General features: G+C 33.8%; 2 protein-coding genes across 8 annotated transcripts in view; both read left to right on the top strand.

Moving 5' to 3' along the window:
* Indy (I'm not dead yet) overlaps positions 1–6,577 on the top strand; it is a 329,958-nt gene extending 323,381 nt beyond the window's left edge. For all 7 annotated transcript variants that reach the window (XM_067791205.1, XM_067791202.1, XM_067791206.1 and 4 more), the window contains one exon: positions 5,389–6,577. In XM_067791205.1, the coding sequence (XP_067647306.1) occupies positions 5,389–5,628 (240 nt within the window). In that variant the 3' untranslated portion in view covers positions 5,629–6,577. The remainder of the gene's footprint in view (positions 1–5,388) is intronic.
* A 2,093-nt stretch (positions 6,578–8,670) lies between these two features.
* Positions 8,671–13,467, top strand: LOC137253767 (craniofacial development protein 2-like). Its single transcript, XM_067791208.1, has 2 exons — positions 8,671–12,348; positions 12,412–13,467. Exon 1 carries the CDS (start codon positions 9,633–9,635, stop codon positions 10,653–10,655), a length of 1,023 nt encoding a protein of 340 aa, XP_067647309.1. The 5' UTR covers positions 8,671–9,632; the 3' UTR covers positions 10,656–12,348; positions 12,412–13,467.
* The last annotated feature ends 7,643 nt before the right edge of the window (positions 13,468–21,110 follow it).

The raw sequence follows: 21,110 nt of genomic DNA, 5'->3' as shown, positions 1-21,110 counted from the left end.
CCTATATGACACTACTTTATTTTCTATGTATTTTTCTTGTATTTTTTCTTATATTTTTTGTCGAGGGAGCCAATAAGGTTTCAGTACTGATGTAAGTGTGTGAACTATATTTAAAAAAATCAACGAAATACAAGAAAAATACATCGTAGTTCATTAAAAACAAACAAGCCAGTTTGTATTTCGATAGGGTTTTTTGACATTAGGCCGTTTTTTCTTCATTTTTTCTGACAAATGAAAATTTTGTTTTTATTTTCAAAATTTTGTGCCTAAAAACACAACTAAATTTAAAGTGTAAATTGTGTGTGCAAATGAGTTTTCAATAAGTGTACATTTTTCAGTTTTTCGTAGCTAAGGAATTGACCTCCAGATTCTTGTGTTACACAAATATAGTGAACTTGGGTACAGAAATACAAATTAAAAAGTTTTTCACAATAATTTAAAAAACTCTACGTTTTCTCTGCTTTTTACACTTAAAGGAGTAACCCTCCGTAATAAATTAAACTTTTAATGAAAATCAATAACTCTGAACAGAACACTTTTCGCCATGATATAATATTAAAATGCTGTGGAACAGGAGCAACACTTTTGTGACTACATAAACCCAGTTTCAATCTTATACGTCTCTGCACAGAACCCTAATGGACCGTTTTCAACCGAAACAACAATGGCAACCCAGATTTTCCCGTTATGCTCACTTAAGCGAGTGCCGTCAGAAAGAAGTCAACACACTTGTACTTGTACACTATGCGTCAAATCTAAATGTCACGCAGAACAAAAATTGGAAATCGAGTTGGTTTTTCACGCAGCAAATTCAATTTCGGTTGATCTCATACAAGTTGTATGTGCATGAAACATTTTTGACAGAAAATGACTTGCGTGCGTTTATATTATGTTGGCATGTGAGGCATGATTCAATTACTCCAGGTTTGTTCTCCTATGATGACAGCATTGTGAATGATGACTAAGTGTGATATCTTCTGCATAAACGTCAAAATTCCAAAGTGATTGGATCACCTGATTTGTAAATGACTATCGCTGTCTCATTCTGTATCTCTTTCTATCACCCGCTGAAGATAGGGGCCGCCATATTTAACAGCCTGTCAAAACGCTGAAAAGTAGTCATATTGAACAGCCTGTCAGGCAGTTGACAGATAAGATAACACACTTAGTCATTATTCACAATGGATGACAGAGCTTTGACACTCCTAAGTTTAAACATCTGGACGGGTTGCTTTTACGAAGTAAGGAAAAAGGGGAATAATTCAATCTCCCTCAATCGAAAATTTTAGTACAAAAGTGCCTTTAGTAGTATATTAGAAGTGAAAATAAAATTGTAAATGCCAACAGGTTTTGAGGGAAATAATTCATTTTCTACTAAATATTTCGTGAATTGATATAGTTATGTTGGTTTGTTCATTTTTTCAGAACTTGTTTCAAGGATGCCGTACGTCAGAATTTTATTCAAAAATACACTATCTCAAAATTTGTTTCAAAAACTCCCTATCTAAGAGTAAGTTCAATACATTTTGACATAATTAGGTGTTAAGGAATTTCGTTCTGAGATAAGGTGTTCTTCAACCTAATTCTGATATAGGGCGTTTTTGTAACAAATCCTAAAATGGGGAATTTTTTAAAAGTATTTTGAGATAGGACGATTTTGAAATGGCAGCCGGAATGGAGTGATACCTTACTCATCAGCCACAATGAACTGACAAGCAAAAAATTAAGAAAATGGGTTATTGTCTTAGAACTTTGTATTCCGGCCTTGACTTTGGCAGAAGAATTAAGTTTTTGTGCGGTTCTGCTACACAGGGAGTATTTACTTTTTTTCTTTTCTGTTTAAGTATTCATGGAAGTGTTCCGGCTAAACCATTAATTTGGAATATTCGGAACCCGTTCATTTGATACTACTTCACGGGGTCCGAATATTCCAAATAGGTGTAAACAAATATAAAATGACTCCAGAAATTCTTAAATGCGGACGAATGTTCCGAACATACGGAATGAATAAGTTAACTCGCTGAATGAGTACATTTCGTTATGACATCTCCATTATTTACTAATTACATTTTTACGTAAATCGATTTATATGAAAGGGTACGAATGTTTAGTTAAGTAAGTATGTATATAATAGTTTTCTTTTATTTCATATGCAATTAAATGTAATAACAAGATAATAATTAATTTAATTTATTTAAATTAAAAAAAATTTAAAAATTTAAATAAACAACTGCGCGACGGCGGGCAGGTGAAAATACAGTAAACGATTGCGGTTCGGACGTTGCGTGTGGGCGGGCAGTTTTAAGTAAACTAAAAAGAGTGAGTGAGCGCGGAGGTGGTTGCAGGCACAGCTGGGTGTTGCCAGACGGAGGGGCGACTTAGTCTGAAAAATGGATCATGTCTTCAACAATATGTTCTGCCGGATTTCTGGTTCTGCCCTTGGAGATTAGTTTTTTTGTTGAGTAACTTTTATGTGAGAGTAAGTTGAAAGATTTCCAGACCTCAAAAAACTATTTCCTTGCGTTTATCTTGTCTAATGTATGTTTCGAGAATAAGCTCGGCCTAGATTAAGAATTATTGTTTATTAAACGTTCGTTGCAAAATAGTACATGGGAAGCGGATTAAATTGGTTTGATTGCCGCCGTGGTGTAGTGGTAGCATGCTCCGCCTACAACACCGAAGATCCTGGATTTACACCCCAGGCAAAGCAACATCAGAATTTTAAAAACAAGGTTTTCAAATTAGAAGAAAGTTTTTCTTAGCGGGGTCACCCCTTGGCAGTGATTTGGCAAGCACTCCGAGTGTATTTCTGCCATATAGATCCCTTTGTGTTGATATTGAGAATTGTAAGTCGCATACTTTTGTGGCAACTTCTGGGGTTCCTGGATAATCTAGTTGACTGGTGTAATACTAACATGCTCTACCTAAACGTTAAAAAATGTTTTCACATGTCTTTCTCGAAGTCCAGTAATAATTTTGTGTCACATTTCTATTTGGAAAGCAGTCAAAGAACTTGTTGATCTTGGTGTTGTATTTGATACTAATTTTTCTTTTGTTAATCATATATGTTATATTCTTCCGAAAGCTTATAGAAACTTTGCTTTCCTGCGTCGTTATGCAAAGGACTTTAAGGATCCCTATACCAGGAAGACTTTATATATTTCCTTGGTTCGCTCAAAGCTCGAGTATGCTTCTATTATTTGGAACCCTATTTACAGCTGTCATGCGGCTAGAATTGAAAGGGTTCAAAGGAAATTTGTTCGGTTTGGGCTTGGATCTCTTTATTTCGAGGATCTGCTGCCTTCTTATGTGCCTCGGTGTACGTTGATTAACCTACAACCCCTGCACTCTAGAAGAACCCTGCACGGGATATGTTCGTTCAATGTGCCCAGTAGATTCCTTCGTTTCTCCTTACCTTTTTATTTGACCTCTTTCAGAATGAACTATGTCCTTTTCGATCCTATTCTTCGCTCTCTAGCAGAATTTAATAAACTTTCGAGGTGGCTAGATATTGATTTCTCTCAGTCGAGGGATGTTTTCAAGTCCCAAATACCTTTACATTTACATCTAGATATATAGTTTAACTTTTGTCTATTATTATGCATATACTTTCTTTAGCTATTATTAATGCATATTATAATTTTTTTATTTTTTTTTATAATTTCTATATCTGGTCTGTAAGATGTAAATCATAGACTGAATAAACATAAAAAGCTTCTCAGTGAAAACTCAGCTTGCAGATGCCGTTCGGAGTCGGCATAAAACATGTAGGTCCCGGCCCGCCAATTTGTAAGAAAAATTAATAAAATAATTAAGAACATGAGGCGTAGCATAACCTAATTAAGGTTCATTTGATCGTACTTATGCATATATGAAAATATCATTTATAAAGATGTAAGCGGTTGACTATCAATAGAAATTTTACGCAGCCCACGCTTTAATTTATTTTTTTGATCAACGCCCTAGATTGATGATACCTGCGCCACCTATCGGCGCTTTTTTTCATCTGTCGCTTTCTATACATGTATATATTGTGACGAATATTAGCAACACTAGGGGGTACTATCATCTCTAAGCCGATACTGAGCAGTGACTGGTATGCACATAACCAAATTAATCATTATGTCTACACATATGTCCATACAAGCAGCGGTGAGCAACGCACAAACACATGCATATATCTAAGATACTCCCAAAACTATGCATTCATTTGTGCAAGTATCACTCACATATACACGCGCATGGGGTATGAGAGAAGCTATAAAATCGTGCATCTGTAGTTATAGCTGAGAAATTTATAGCTGATAACTAACTAGTAAATTCTGTAAATAGAAGCGCCTAGAAATATGTCGGCGAGGAAACCGAACAAAAGCGGCAACAGTTGAGGCACGACAAGTCAGTTAGATTTAAGCAAGCTACCAGTTGAGAAGTATAAGTGTATCTTCAAGTAGTCTAATAAAGACCATTTTTGCATTATTCAATATTGGAGTTATTTATTCAACAGTCAGTGATTCGAACGTTGGCAGAAGGTTGCAAATAAGCGGAATTGCACTAAATTCGTTACAGTATTATGTGTTCCAAATATGAGCCAAATCGGACCACAAATAAGATTTTTTAAATATCTCGACCCTGTGCCACCTCGCGGAAATTTTTTCATAGGTCGCTTTCTATTCATGTATGTATTATGTGTTTGAAATATGACCTATCGGCGTTTTTTTCAGCCTAATTTTGTATCTGGAGGCTCTTGATGTATCTAAGTACCTCTTCAGGCGTTTTACTCCATATCACATAGGGATTAAGAGTCGCACCACCTAGATGGGATAGTCTCTGCCTAGCTAGAGCGAAGCATTCGAAGAGAATGTGAACCTTTGTCATTACTTTATACGTATTTAATTAGCGAGGCGGTTGCTGTGGTGTAGTGGTAGCACACTGCGCCTACCACACCAAAGGTCCTGGGTTCAAGTCCCAGGCAAAGTAGCATCAAATATTTAGGAAAAAGCTGTTTCAATTATATAACGGTTTTTCTAAGTGAAAATTCATCTGCCTCGGAGTCGACATAAAACATGTAGGTCCCGTCCCGCCGATTTGTAGAGAAAAATTAAAAGGAACACCACCCGAATTTTTTTATATGTATGTACACATTTTTTTCATTTATAAGTTTTTTGGTTCGATTTTAAAATAATTTTGAGATTTCAGTCGAATTCAATTAAGTTTGAAATTTAAACGCAATGTAATCAGAAAACAAAGTAGTGAATTGAGACCTTTTGAGTATAGGCAAAAAGGTTTTAAAAGTTACTTGAACCAGTGAATGGTTTAAAATTTAGACTGATATTTCTAACGATGTACTCGCCATTTATTTAAAATAAAATTACTTATTTATACTTGCAGGCGATTGCTGGTATCGGACCTACAATCATTAGTGTAATCGTCTTATACATCTTTAGTCTGACATGGGGCATGATTGTTTATCCAAATATGAACACTTTTCCAGTTTGGGCTAGGCTGAATGACACGATAATCAAGGCAGCAGCTCTCAATGTAACTGCTGTTGGTGCAACGGCGCTTAATACAACGGCACTTAATCCGACTACACTGTATGCTACGGCTCTTAACGGAACGGCTATCTAAGAACCCACAATGTGACAATGTGAATGTAGTAAGGAATCATGAATTTTACGAGCATGCGATCTATATTATTCATAATTACTTAAAAAACTGTTATATTTTAGTTTTTAAAGCTTTTAGAGCCTTAAACAAAATCATCAAACTATGCATACATACAACTAAGTTAATAATGTCTAAATAAGAGTGCCTTTTTAATGGAGAATATGTACATACTTATGAATGTATGTTAACATGTTTACATAAAAACATATTATTTTGAGTTGTATGTTTGTAATGCCAATTTTTAAATTAATTTAAGAAGTAAAATTTAAAAAAAAATTTAACGATATATTTGCAAACAAATATAATAGATTTTAAACTGGACGCTCTTAGAAAACACCTGATAGCGACCAATGTTAGGGTGCTTACAGTTTTCTTCTAAAACATGTATCTGGTACCTACATATGTACATACATACATACATATACATATGCATAATTTCGTAAATTTCAAAATTTTATAGTAAGACTTTAAAATTTATTGAAAGTTAAATAAAAACAATTGTAACAATCAAAAGTTACAAATTTAAATACATATTTAGGTATATATAAATTAAACAAAAGTTAAACATGTTCCCCTTTGGTTTGAATACTTGCGTTAAGTGGTTCCCAACAAAGGAAACCATTTTGATCATATGTATTTAATTAGCGAGCTTTGCGCATTATACAATGGTTTTTGTAATTTTGTTTCGGCAGCCTGTAAAAACAGCTATGCTTCTATTTTATTTGCGAAATTCACTTTGAACTTGGATAAATTATAAAAAGGAAGTAACTCTGATAATTAAATAACGGCAAAACAAATTATTTATATTTAAAAAAAAACAAAAATAAATAAATAGGGCTCGAATAAAGAATGTCGGTTTATGTATAAAAGCTGAACTGAAAAAGTGCATATATAAATAACTTCTACAATATATCACTCTTTGATATCAAAGATGAAATAGCGAAGATGTAGGTGAAACGGAATTTACATGATGTTGTAAACATTTACTTTTATTATTTTTAAAATCTTCCAAAGGTATACGGCCAATTATACTTGCATAGCATAGCAGGGCACAGCAACATTGCTCTCAATACCAATAAATATATGTTCAATGGGACTTGCGTGTATTGATTCGGCTATTTAGTGCACTGCATTGCATGAAATTCTGTTGAATATTGATATCTATGCGTGCGCTATGTGTCAGACTCTCTCACTCTTCATGCGCGCTTCACTCTCAGAGTTGCACACATTGTTAACTTGTGTTCAGTTTTGCCAGAACTTTTTCAGAAAAAAAGTATATCGACAAATAAGCTAAAAAAGCTAAATAAAAATCGAACTGAAACTTGAATCACTATATAAAAATGTTTAAGGCTATTAAAAAAAAGATAGAGGAAATTTTTCAAGCATTATATTATACGAGCCGGAACCGGCACTACGACTAATAATGCCCAAAGCTCGCTAATAGCACGAATCCCCAACTTTACAACCAAAACTTTATTTATAGATTAGGATTGCAAATAATAGCGAAAAAGAGACCTGTACATAAAAACAGCAAATAGAAGTAATATATGAGATTATCATTGTGCCATAGACTCGAGTTTATGGGCTATTTTAAAGTTTATCAGTACTGTTAAACTCCAAAATGGGCCATAAACTCGAATAAATAGCGCAATGTTAAAAACATAACGTTACAAACATTTCATACATAAATAAAAAAGTTACAGTGTTGTGTGTGTTCGCTCTTGTTAGCGCCGGTGTATGTACGTTATGTATTCCTTGTGATGCAATGCTACGCAAGTATAAAGGGCCCATTACTCATACTTTGCATAGACTTGACTTGAGAACTGTCACTTACAGTTCTGTTAAATGAACATTGCGTGTTACTGATTACTCAAAACTTAGCAACACTTAACTTGACTTAGAAGTCTGTTGAATTTCGATTTTCTATTAAGTTTTAAGTGACGTTTACATTTTGAGATGCCATTTGTTTGTTTCCATTTAATTTTGACATTTTGCCATACAAATTGACATTTATTTAAAAATAAATGTCTAACCGGATGCTTTATTCCAGAAAATGATTATGATGCCAGATTGTATGCGCTAAGTGGTGTATAATCGTGGCTAAGTTGCCAAGTTTACGCCAAGTCTATGCTAAGTCTCAGTAATGGGCTCTTAACTGACGCTTAAGTATTCGAACGCGTTGAAAACATTTTGATTTTTTTTTTTCTGGTAGGTAATACCTACATGCGCAATAAAATATATTAAATAATTAAATAAGTTGGGACAATCATACTTAGTAAAATTTCTCTAATTTTTGAAATATGACTAAGGGCTTCATTCTGTATTGCGAACGATAGCTCCGACGAACGATTCGCCTGCAAACGATTTCTTCTAGCGATGGTATTCTCTACCATTTTCGGTCGGTCTTTACGTTGTTTACTTTATGTCAAACATGAAGGCGAAAGCAGTTGTCAAATGTTATGTTGCCATCGTTTGGCGTAGTGCAAATACACACAAATCACACAAGAAGATTGCGGATTACGCATGTAAACATTAGATCAGCTGTTTTTTATGACGTATGAATTGACTATTTGCCTTTAGCTCTTTTTTTCTCGCTGTTTTTCTTATTCGCTCAAGAGTCGAATATGACGTAAATGCGCAGAACGAAGCAATTTCGAACTCGTGAATACGCAATCTGGGTAGGTGATTTGTAGCAAATACACTAGCGATTCATCTCTGAGACGAAACGAACGTTCGTTTCGTAATAGAGATGTGGCCCATGGTGGAACTATACAAGTTAGCAGCATAAGACAGCTGATTTGTACTTTTTTATTTGTTTGATACATCAACTTCCGGCGCAGTACGATTTTGACATCAGTCCATCGAATTTACCAAAACAAAGTACATTGAACTTTTATTTATATTTGTAGGTATGTCACCATGCTGCCACCTTGTATGGTTCCGCCATGATGAGGCCCTAAATATAATGGCGCATAGTCATAGTCAAAATAAAATAGGTTCTAAATTTAGTTGCAGCTTTTTGACATCATTTTCTATGAGCTATCTGTCAAAAAAGCTGCAACTAAATTTAAAACCTATTTTATTTTGACGATGACTATGCGCCAATATATTTTTCGGTAATTTGTATTTACGTGCATGTATATATGTATGTTGATCTAATGAATTGCTGCATCAATTTGTCAGAATATTTTGATTATAATGTTGCTTTAAATTTTGGAGTTGAAGAAGATAAATTTGGGATTGTAAAAACCTCATATCAAGGTTACTCCTGCGTTTACGATGCATTTATTGTAGAATATATTGTTAGGAATGTTAACAACACTAAGGGGTACTGCCATAATCTCTATGCCGATGCTAAGCAGTGACGTGAAAGCACATCAATAATTTAATCATTTTGTCTACACATATGTCCATACAAGCATCGGTGAGCAACGCACAAACACATGTAGATATCTTATCGGAGATGCTCCTAAAGGTATGCAATTGTGATTGTGGAAGTGTCGCTCACACATACAAGCGCATGGGGTATGAGAGAAGCTATAAAAATTATACATCTGTAGTTGTAGCTGAGAGGGTGGGGCCGTGTGTAGAAGTCCACGAAAGTGGGGAAAGCTTCTGACCGCCATTCACCTGGGACCAGAGCGATTCTTTTGCATGCGGTTCAAGCAGCTCACTACTGCCGGTCGCTTGCGGCCAAGTATCCTCTGGGTAGCCGCTAAACATCCGTTTAGCGGTGAGCTAATGTGAGAAGGCGACAACCTGGCTAGGCCACTCTGACATAATCGGTTTAAGGGCTAGCCTGGGGAGATCTCATCGGCAGCGTCTGTACACCTCTAGGTGCGGCTGCAAGCGGGCGTCTGTCTTGGAGCAAGCGGCTCGCTATATAAACGTGCAAGTAATATTTTCACCCCCGCTGAGCGGGTTGTGCGCTGGGCTTGGGACCCGCCACGTAAAACCATACTCCAATGAAATATAACAACAAGCCTCGGATAAATACACTCTCTATTGATGACGACCATGGCAAACGTTTAAAGGACAATGAATTGAGGGCATGCACCTGGAACGTCCGCTCCCTGAATGGGATTGGTGCAGATGCCCGGCTGGTTGATGTCCTCGTCAAAGCAAAATCTGACATCACCGCCATCCAAGAAATGCGTTGGACGAAGCAAGGAAGAAAGAAGATCAAAAATTGTGACATATATTGGAGTGGCCATACGAATAAGCGCAGTTTCGGCGTCGGATTCGTGGTGGGAGAGAGACTTTGTCGCCAAGTGCTGGCGTTCACGCCTGTGGACGAGCGTCTCGCCGCTATCCGAATAAAAGCAAACATTTTTAATATATCATTCATCTGCGCCCATGCGCCGACAGAGGAGAAAGATGATGAGGTGAAAGATACTTTTTATGAACAATTAGAACGCACATACGAGCGCTGCCCCCGTCATGATATAAAAGTCGTGCTTGGCGACTTTAACGCCAGAGTGGGCAAAGAAGGTGTTTTTGGCCCTACAGTCGGAAAGTTCAGCCTACACAATGAAACTTCTCCCAACGGACTGAGGCTGATTGACTTTGCCGGTGCTCGAAACATGGTCATATCCAGCACGAGGTTCATGCATAAAAAGATACATCAAGCTACATGGCTGTCTCCTGATCGAAATACTCGCAATCAGATCGATCACGTTGTGATAGACGGACGGCATGCCTCCAGTGTTTTAGATGTGCGCACGATCCGAGGACTTAACATCGACTCGGACCATTATCTCGTTGCAGCCAAAATACGCACCCGCCTCAGCGCGGCTAAAACCAAAGAACAAAAAACACAAGGAAAGCTAGACGTCGAAAAGCTTCAATCACAACAGACTGCCAATGATTTCGCAACTCGACTCTCACACCTGCTCTCTGAGAGCACAACTCATCCTGAAGAAATACAGGAGCAGTGGGAGCATATCTCCAAAGCACTTCGTACTGCCGCCGAGGAAAAAATTGGTTAGCGGCGGCCACGAAAAAACAACTGGTACGATGAAGAATGCCGCGTTGCAACCGAAAGAAAAGACGCTGCCTACAAGGCGACAAGAGGAGTGTATGAAGGCTATCGGGATTTGAAAAGGGAAGCGAGACGCCTTTTCAGGAAGAAAAAAGCAGAAGCGAAAAGGCGTGAGTGCGAGGAGCTTGAGCTGCTAGCCACCAGGAATAACGCCCGAAAATTCTACCAAAAAAATACGGCGACAGACAGAGGGTTTTAAGGACGGGGCAAACTCCTGTAGGAATGAACATGGCGACCTTGTAACTGATGTCCAGAGAGTGCTTAGATTATGGAGGGAATACTTCTCTGCTCTCCTAAATGGAGGCAGCAATTCACCGCGCAGAGATGAAGAACCCGATCCCGCAATCGATGATGATGGAATATATGTCCCCCCGCCCGATTATGACGAAGTTAATAAGAGACACCAGATGACAATGTCGGGCAGAATTGCAATTTGCCAATGTACCTACTTCTTGGGCTCGGCCATTCCGTCTCTTCCTATTTTTCGTAATTTCTTGTTTCATATTTTTTGTTTCGCCTGACGAAGATTAAGTAGAGAATAAGTCAAAATGAGTGACATTGAGTTATTTTCTGCATTTGAGCTTTTTGAAGTTTTGTTAACTTTGTACAAATGCTTACAAAATGCGATTTCATGCAAAATAGCATGTTAATATTTTTGTACAAATGACTAGAATATTTATGCACAATTTATGTTCAATATTTATGCAATATTGAAAATTTTAATTTAAATAAATAAATTATACCATATTACAATTTATAGCTGAATTTATAGCTGAATTCAGTAAGCCGTCTCTAGTCACTATTAGAGACTATTTGGGGTGAAAATCACTTTTGAGACAATTTGCCATTCTGTAAGCTGTCTCGCGTCTCCAGCCTCACAAAAGCAATCACTAATTTGTGAGCTGGGCCGGGGCAGATCACAAACGTGAAAATTTCAGAAAAAGTATGAAAATTATTTGCGAAAAACGCTTTAAATATATTTTTTTTTTATTCCTCAAATTAAAATAAGCATAGAAAAAATTAAAAAACAGAAAATACTTAAAAAAAACATCGAACTCTATGTGGCGCCGCTGAGATTCGAACACACACACTTTGCGTTTTTCTATAAAATTTGTGAACGGCGTCTTAGCGAGCTCAGCCAAAACACCACTCAATATCACGTTGACAAAATGCAATGCTATATTATTTGTTCAATGTATGAGTAAATTGTCATTTTGGTGAATTTCGTTGATATGGTGAATTGTTTTTGTGACTTTCGTTTACTGAATACCGAAATCATCTCAAGTCACAAAAATTGTCTCTAAAGGAAAATCTCAAATTTAGAGACTTGAGATGAGACTGAATTACAGAATTCAGCCGTTAGTAAGCCGTCTCTAGTCACTATTAGAGACTATTTGGGGTGAAAATCACTTTTGAGACAATCAGCCCTATTCTGCATTTCGACTTGGATTGGAATTTTTTCGATTTGGCAATTTTGGTATTCTGTGTTCCAATCTCTTTCGATCCAACTTCGAATCGTTCGATTTTTTGTATTCTGCATTTCGATCGTAGTTCCGTTTTTCTAAGTTGCAAATTAGTTGGCGGAAAAATATTTTCTTTTTATTTTTTTAATTAATTTATAACAGAATTTTAACAAAAATGTAAGTAAAACTTGTTAAGAAACGTAGAAGGCTTGATGATGATTGTTTTTTATATGTTTCCAGGTCAAAAACAACATGTCGATGTCGAATTCCTTGGACGTATTTGCCCCGCAAAAGTATCTAACACATACTTGAAAGCATCCTTGTTAAGTCGAGAGTTTTTTTTGAACCTAAATAAGAGAATAAGTCTTTAAACTTTACCACTTTTAAGTTCAATTTCTTACAATTCGTCACTCATCTCAAATGGATTACACAAATGTCGCAATATTTGCCTTTCCATTCTCGTCTGGCCATTTTCGTATGCGTTGCTTTCCAACTCCACAAATATGCCGCGGCTATTGAGTCCATTATAATAGACAGCTATAATTTGTGTCTGTTCGTTGGGTCCAGTTATATGCCAAAGCAAGCTGCCGGCGTAGATGAAGGTGAAGCGAAAACGTAAACAATCCTTGCGGAAGGAATAAATAAACCTTTATAAAGTATTTTAGGCCAGTGCAATGAAATTAGCATCCTTAAAATTCAGAAAATGTCAACTATATTCGTGCAGGAATCCGTTTTAACAAAAGTTGGTGGCCACGGCAGGGAATTGGCCAAAAGAACGACAAAAACACACTTACAATTATGAAAGCACTTCACTCAAAAAAATATAACACTGCGGCAATATATTCTATTGCTTTTTTTGTACAAAATGGCGTGGATAATAAAATATAAACATTTTTCAGTGTTTTTTACAAATTTGCTTTAATTTATTTTGTTCCAATGTTCACACATTCCGTACCAACAGATGATTTCGAAAAATCATTTGCTCTTCCTCTTCTCTTTACGATTCCGTCGTAATGCAGAATATCAAACTTCGATTAAAGCGGAGCGGAGAACGGGAACGTAATCGAAATGCAGAATAGGGGTGAATTTGCCATTCTGTAAGCTGTCTCGCGTCTCCAGCCTCACAAAAGCAATCACTAATTTGTGAGCTGGGCCGGGGTAGATCACAAACGTGAAAATTTCAGAAAAAGTATGAAAATTATTTGCGAAAAACGCTTTAAATATTTAAATATTTTTATTCTTCAAATTAAAATAAACATAGAAAAAAATAAAAAAAAAGAAAATACTTAAAAAAAACATCGAACTCTAGTGGCGCCGCTGAGATTCGAACCTACACACTTTCGGATTTTCTATAAAATTTGTGAACGGTGTCTTAGCGAGCTCAGCCACAACACCACTCAACATTTCGTTGACAAAATGCAATGCTATATTATTTGTTCAATGTATGAGTAAATTGTCATTTTGGTGAATTTCGTTGATATGGTGAATTGTTTTTGTGACTTTCGTTTACTGAATACCGAAATCATCTCAAGTCACAAAAATTGTCTCTAAAGGAAAATCTCAAATTTAGAGACTTGAGATGAGACTGAATTACAGAATTCAGCCGTTAATTAATCAGGGGGAGGTGTTGCGTTTTGCCGACGGCAAATCTTAATAATGGCAACCAAAATTTACATGGTTTGAAAATGTAATTTCATGCAACATAGCAGGCACGATATTTATGCAACAAATATATAATAAATTATATAATTTGTATACAACAATATACACTTGTACATATATCAGCTTTCAAATACCTAAATATGTTTATAATTTATGTCAAATATTTTAATATACTTTTCTTTGATATTTAGTTTTGATAGATATAAAAATATTGTCAATTGAAAATAGTTCTGATCTATCAAATTATAATACTTAAAATAAAAGAACATTTCAAAAATTTCAATCAATTTCATTAATCAGGCGGAGATCTACAAGATTTGCGTTTTGCCGACGGCAAACCATATTATTGGTCACTGAAATTTACATACATTGCATAAAGTACATATGTATGTATGTATGTACTTATAATAAATAAAAATGTAATTATTTTATTCGCAAACAATACGAATTAAGCGTTTTCATTGGGATTTGGGGGTGGTTGCATGACTGCATTTAAATATATGTACATATGGACATGTGTCAGCTGCCATTGAACATATACATATGTATGTACGAAAACATATATCTATTTATAAATACAAACTTACGTATACGAATGGCGAATACTATCGAATACGAAGGGCTGGCAAAGTTGTCGGCTGTCAAAAGTGCTGCCGCTTACAGCTTTCAGAAAACGGGAGACAAAAAAGGGAATTAAATAATTGCTAGAATTAACTAAATTCTAGCTGTTTTCATCAATAAGGCTATTTAAGTCATCCATACTATTCTGGAAAGACTGTTCGCAACCTTCTTTTGTATATTACATTATAAAATTAGCGCAAATATGCTCTTTAAAGAAAAAAAAATAGCAACAAATGCAAATTTTGACATCGACGTGTCAGTGCGAATTTGTGCCATAAGAGGTCAAACTAGAAATCTTCAGCCGCAACAGCAACATTGCCGCATAAAATCATGGCAAGAATGAAATAAGCGTATCCATATAAAAGATGAAAAATATGAAGCGGTGAACCCGCGAAATTATGCACTTTACATAAATATTAAAAAAAAAAATTTATTTAAATTTATTCGCATAATAGGGGGTAATTTATGCATTATTTTTTATACATCTTTGCTATGCGATAGCTATGCTTCTTTGTGTGATACATTTTTTCCGAAATACTTACTTTCACACAGCCGTATGACCGTTTAATCATTATTGCTTTGCAAAAATCTTTCATTTTTAAAGATAACTTTGTTTTATATTAAAATACTTTACCTTTTTCCTTCGTTTTACATTTGAAAAGCTTTGTGTAGTAACACCGCACCTAAACCATACATTGCATTCACTTGGTAAAGTGAACATCTCATCTAAACCTTGCTTGCATATTTCTAAATAAATATCTGAAATAAAGTAACGTAGCTTCATATGCGCGGTTTAGTGAAAGCCCCTAATATGAAGTCAAGTGGGAAATTATAAAAATCACAAAATTGGACTTTTAATGACTTTGTAAGAATGATGTGTTGCAAAGTTTCATCATGAAGTTTTTGGAAGTAAAGAAGAAGCATTTTTATGAATCAACATTCAAGAGGAAGCATCTTTATGAATGAAATATTTGGACTTTTGCAAGAACCTACGTTGCAACATTTCTTTCTTCCTCACGAATTTATTTAATTTGCAAATAAGTAAAAATGATACAGATTTTAGTGGTTGGTTGAAGGAATGTATGTATGTATGTTGCATGTTAGCAGAGGGGTTAGTGCGGTAGAGGTATATTAAACGATATTTGTACAAATATGTGCAAATGTTTGTTGGTTTTACCTTTGTTAACGATTTGGTAGTTTGGATATTTTTTGATACGTCAATATGAGTTTAGTTAGGTGTATGTACATATGTAGGTATATGAATGTGTTCCCATTTGTAATTTAGGTTGCATTTTGCTAAACTTGAAGAAATTGTATACTTACTACAAAACTTATAGGCTTATAGGTAACCATTGAGTTAAAAGATTGTTTTTTATGGTTTGAATTTAATTATTATTTCGATAATAAAAATTTAAATTACATCTAAGCATAACGTATTAGATATAAATTTGTAGCGGAATTACGAAATTGCCACCAAAAAGCGACAACTTCTCACACAACTTAACCTTTAAGAAAGGTATCATGATCATAAGAAAAAATGATTTTCACAATTTTAACAATTTTTTCACAGTTTAATTTTGTTCAAATTTATTTAAAATTTATTTAAAAAAATTTTTTTGTTAATTTTTTGGATTTTCACAATTTTTTCACAGTTTAATTTTGTTCAAGTTTATTTAAAATTTATTTAAAAAAATTTTTTTGTTAATTTTTTTGATTGCTACAATTTTCGCAATTTTTTCACAGTTTAATTTTGTGCTAATTTATTTAAAATTTTTTTTTGTAATTTTTTTTTTGATTTTCACAATTTTTACAATTTTTCACAGATTTTGATTTGCGCAGAAATATAAGATTTGCTTCTACTTCGAAGTTTTCTGTATATTAAATGTTCATTGGAATTTTACCAATTTTGGCGCAATTTTCTTCCGATAATTTCCATAAAATAAGAGGTTAATAACTTTATTGCTGGAATCCAAATACATATACATTTATATAATATTGTATAGATTTAAAAAACACATATACTATATATATATAATACATATATAAATTTTGGAAAAACTTATACACCTGCATAATTCCTTTTAGTTTCTTTTATCACACACAAATTCTTTTTGAAATTATATACCACGATTTCAAACTTCACTTAACACTTAACAACATTTTTCTCAACTTTCTGCACAATTTTCCGAAACAATTTTTTCTAAAATGTTTGTTTATATTTCCACTTTTTTGCACAATTTTCCGAAACAAATTTTTCTAAAATTTTTGTTTATACTTCCACTTTTTGCCTTTTGATCATAAACAACACACACTTCACAACACAACACAATCTTTTCACTCATTTAAGCTCAAATGAACAACTTCTTTTTTTGAAGAAATCTTATTTTTTAGCAATATTTCACTTCACTTAACTTTTTTATCCTTTTTTACACAATTTCATCAACTTTTTACAAAATTTTAATCACTTTTTTTTACTAATTTGCACAGAATATTTACGTGTTTTTATTTCTTCACTTTTTATCCTGTGCTTTTTTTTACATTTTCATTTACACTGACATTTCACATTCTCACTCAATTTATGTTTTAGCTCAAACACAAAAATTTTTGCACAATTTCTTGATTTTAAGCCAATATTTCACTTCACTTCACTTTTTTATATCTTTTTACACAATTATATTAAATTTTTACACTATTTATTTGCCTTTTTTATTCACTTTTTACACTATTTTAACACAAAAACACAATATTTACTTTACACTCACTGAGTTAATTCTTCACTGCATTTTATCAAATCTTCGCGGACAGGCACAAAGAGGAATGGCCGAGCCCGTGAAATGGTACATTGGCAAATTTCATACAAAACGCAGTCGGTTTTCTGAAATGGCGATATGACGCCTCTTATTATCTATCCTCTTTGATTAAACGGTCATACGGCCGTGTGGAAGTAAGTATTTCGGAAAAAGTGTATCACACAAAGAAGCATAGCTATCGCATAGCAAAGATGTATAAAAAATAATGCATAAATTACCCCCTATTATGCGAATAAATTTAAATACATTTTTTTTTTTAATATTTATGTAAAGTGCATAATTTCGCGGGTTCACCGCTTCATATTTTTCATCTTTTATATGGATACGCTTATTTCATTCTTGCCATGATTTTATGCGGCAATGTTGCTGTTGCGGCTGAAGATTTCTAGTTTGCCCTCTTATGGCACAAATTCGCACTGACACGTCGATGTCAAAATTTGCATTTGTTGCTATTTTTTTTCTTTAAAGAGCATATTTGCGCTAATTTTATAATGTAATATACAAAAGAAGGTTGCGAACAGTCTTTCCAGAATAGTATGGATGACTTAAATAGCCTTAGTGATGAAAACAGCTAGAATTTAGTTAATTCTAGCAATTATTTAATTCCCTTTTTTGTCTCCCGTTTTCTGAAAGCTGTAAGCGGCAGCACTTTTGACAGCCGACAACTTTGCCAGCCCTTCGTATTCGATTGTATTCGCCATTCGTATACGTAAATTTGTATTTATAAATAGATATATGTTTTCGTACATACATATGTATATGTTCAATGGCAGCTGACACATGTCCATATGTACATATATTTAAATGCAGTCATGCAACCACCCCCAAATCCCAATGAAAACGCTTAATTCGTATTGTTTGCGAATAAAATAATTACATTTTTATTTATTATAAGTACATACATACATATGTACTTTATGCAATGTATGTAAATTTCAGTGACCAATAATATGGTTTGCCGTCGGCAAAACGCAAATCTTGTAGATCTCCGCCTGATTAATGAAATTGATTGAAATTTTTGAAATGTTCTTTTATTTTAAGTATTATAATTTGATAGATCAGAACTATTTTCAATTGACAATATTTTTATATCTATCAAAACTAAATATCAAAGAAAAGTATATTAAAATATTTGACATAAATTATAAACATATTTAGGTATTTGAAAGTTGATATATGTACAAGTGTATATTGTTGTATACAAATTATATAATTTATTATATATTTGTTGCATAAATATCGTGCCTGCTATGTTGCATGAAATTACATTTTCAAACCATGTAAATTTTGGTTGCCATTATTAAGATTTGCCATCGGCAAAACGCAACACCCCCCCTGATTAATTAAATTGTAATATGGTATAATTTATTTATTTAAGTTAAAATTTTCAATATTGCATAAATATTGAACATAAATTGTGCATAAATATTCTAGTCATTTGTACAAAAATATTAACATGCTATTTTGCATGAAATCGCATTTTGTAAGCATTTGTACAAAGTTAACAAAACTTTAAAAAGCTCAAATGCAGAAAATAACTCAATGTCACTCATTTTGACTTATTCTCTACTTAATTTTCGTCAGGCGAAACAAAAAATATGAAACAAGAAATTACGAAAAATAGGAAGAGACGGAATGGCCGAGCCCAAGAAGTAGGTACATTGGCAAATTGCAATTCTGCCCGACATTGTCATCTGGTGTCTCTTATTATCTATCCTCTTTGCCGTAAGCCTCGCTGCGGTAGGTGAGGGGGGAGTGCGAGGACCCCAAAACCGAGGGTTTTGTACCCTCACAACATATACTTACATATTCATTTTCAACATACATTTTATACAATAATTGAATTTATAACCCTGAATTTACCATTTATACATTTTACGACATGTACTATATCTTTATGAATTACACGTCAAAATACATATATTCTTTTGTACATTGAACTAATAATTACTAAGTTGAAGGACAAATTAGACTTGAGCACTTTTGCGCGCAAACAAAATTTTTACATTTTCGCCCACATAAATCACCCTAACATACACTAAATCATTTGGAAGGGAAGTGGATACGCACAAAACATAAAATTGCGCCCGTCAACTTACCCTTTGCGCATCCAATGCACTCAACTACAAATACAACATACATACATAATAATTTGAATAATCGGAGATCAGCAGCAAGTCGCCAAAAATAAGCGCCGCTACTAATTGGAATTTACTATACATTCTTACGCACAAGCACACGACACACCAACGCACGCCGTAAGCAGAAGTCGAAAGCATCAAGCGAGGCCAACGCACCATCAGAACCCCAGCAAAAATGTACCCGTAAATTGACCAGTAACATGACTAATATCTGTGTCGATGGAACACGTAAATCGTTAAGTAGCATTTGTACAGGGCGTCGGAAGTATTTTTACAGTATTTTTACGTTAATATGACCGCCTTTTCACTAGTATTATGACCGTTTTTTTACTTGGATTATACTGCTATATAAATAAAACATTTCTTTAATTCAAATCCATTAACATTTCTTTTATTAAACATTTTTATAATATATTAGATTATTTATAATAGTTGTAAATTTATTAACTATAAGTCTTAAGGAAGGAATAGTTTTTCAGTCTTGTTGGTGAGCCATAAATACAAATTTTATTGTATGCGATTGTATGCATACAAAGTTAAGGGAAACTTAAATAAATTAATTAATGATATAGAAAACAAAAGAGAAGAACTAACAAATCGCGAGTAGGCAATGCACCATTTGAGTAAGTTGACTTGTAATTCGCCAATTTTAATACTATACCTTTTTTATTTTAGTTCAGAAAGCTGCAATTGAGGTTCGAAAGTTACAATTGAAGTTCAAAAATTTCAATTCAAGTTCAGAAAATTTAAATTCAAGCTCAGAATTTCTATTTGTAATTCAGAAAATTAAAATTGAAGTTCAGAATTTCTGTTTGTAGTTCAGAAAATTATAATTGAACTTAAATTGTAATTTGCTGAACTGCAGTTGAAATTCCTCAGCTTCAATTATAATTTACTGAACTTCTATTAAAAACTGTGAACTTCAACTGTAATTTTTTGAATTTCAATTAAAATTCCCGAGCTTTCAGAACTCCAATTGCAACTTTCAAAATTTTTTTTACATAAAATGAACAATTTAACATTTTTCTGACAGTTAAAGTGGTGAATTGCCTACCAGAGGTTTGAAACCACTTACATTCGTGTTGGCGCTTCTCTATATCATTAATATAACAATATCTTTTTAATAATTTCATTAATAGACAAATATAAATTTTTTTCCTTTACATTTTAGAACTGTGTACAAAAATATGTAATTTTACATATCGCAGCCTAAACCAAAAAGTATTGCAACTCATAATCAGAGAAGTTTTGTGTTGAATGTTGATTTATACCACAAAAATAACAAAATTCTTAACAAAACCAGGCTAAAAGATAACGTTAACTACCAAAAAACAAAAGTTATTTTACGATGCTTTCATGGATCGATTTACACTTAAATACCGATTTAATTTTTTTTTAAGTTTTCACATTTTTTAGTTTAAAATGCGATATATACATTCAGCGGAATAATTTTAGATTGAGGGTACTTCATGCAATTTTCATTCTTCGTGATTTTGCAATAATAAACGTAGGTACTCATAGTAATTTTTTGTTTTGAATTATGTGATTACAATATTTATAAGGACCATTTAGTTGATGGTATTGGTACTGTCAGTTAAATTCATCAGCAATTACTTATATTCAAAATATTTTTTTGTTATACATCTCTTTTATAAATTTTGGTTAAAAATTATTGACAAATTCGTTGCAATTAAAATGCTTTAAA

Source organism: Eurosta solidaginis, chromosome 5 (genome assembly GCF_040869045.1).
Source record: "Eurosta solidaginis isolate ZX-2024a chromosome 5, ASM4086904v1, whole genome shotgun sequence".
Taxonomy (NCBI): Eukaryota; Metazoa; Arthropoda; class Insecta; order Diptera; family Tephritidae; genus Eurosta; species Eurosta solidaginis.
This window is presented reverse-complemented; position numbering and strand designations above follow the sequence as displayed.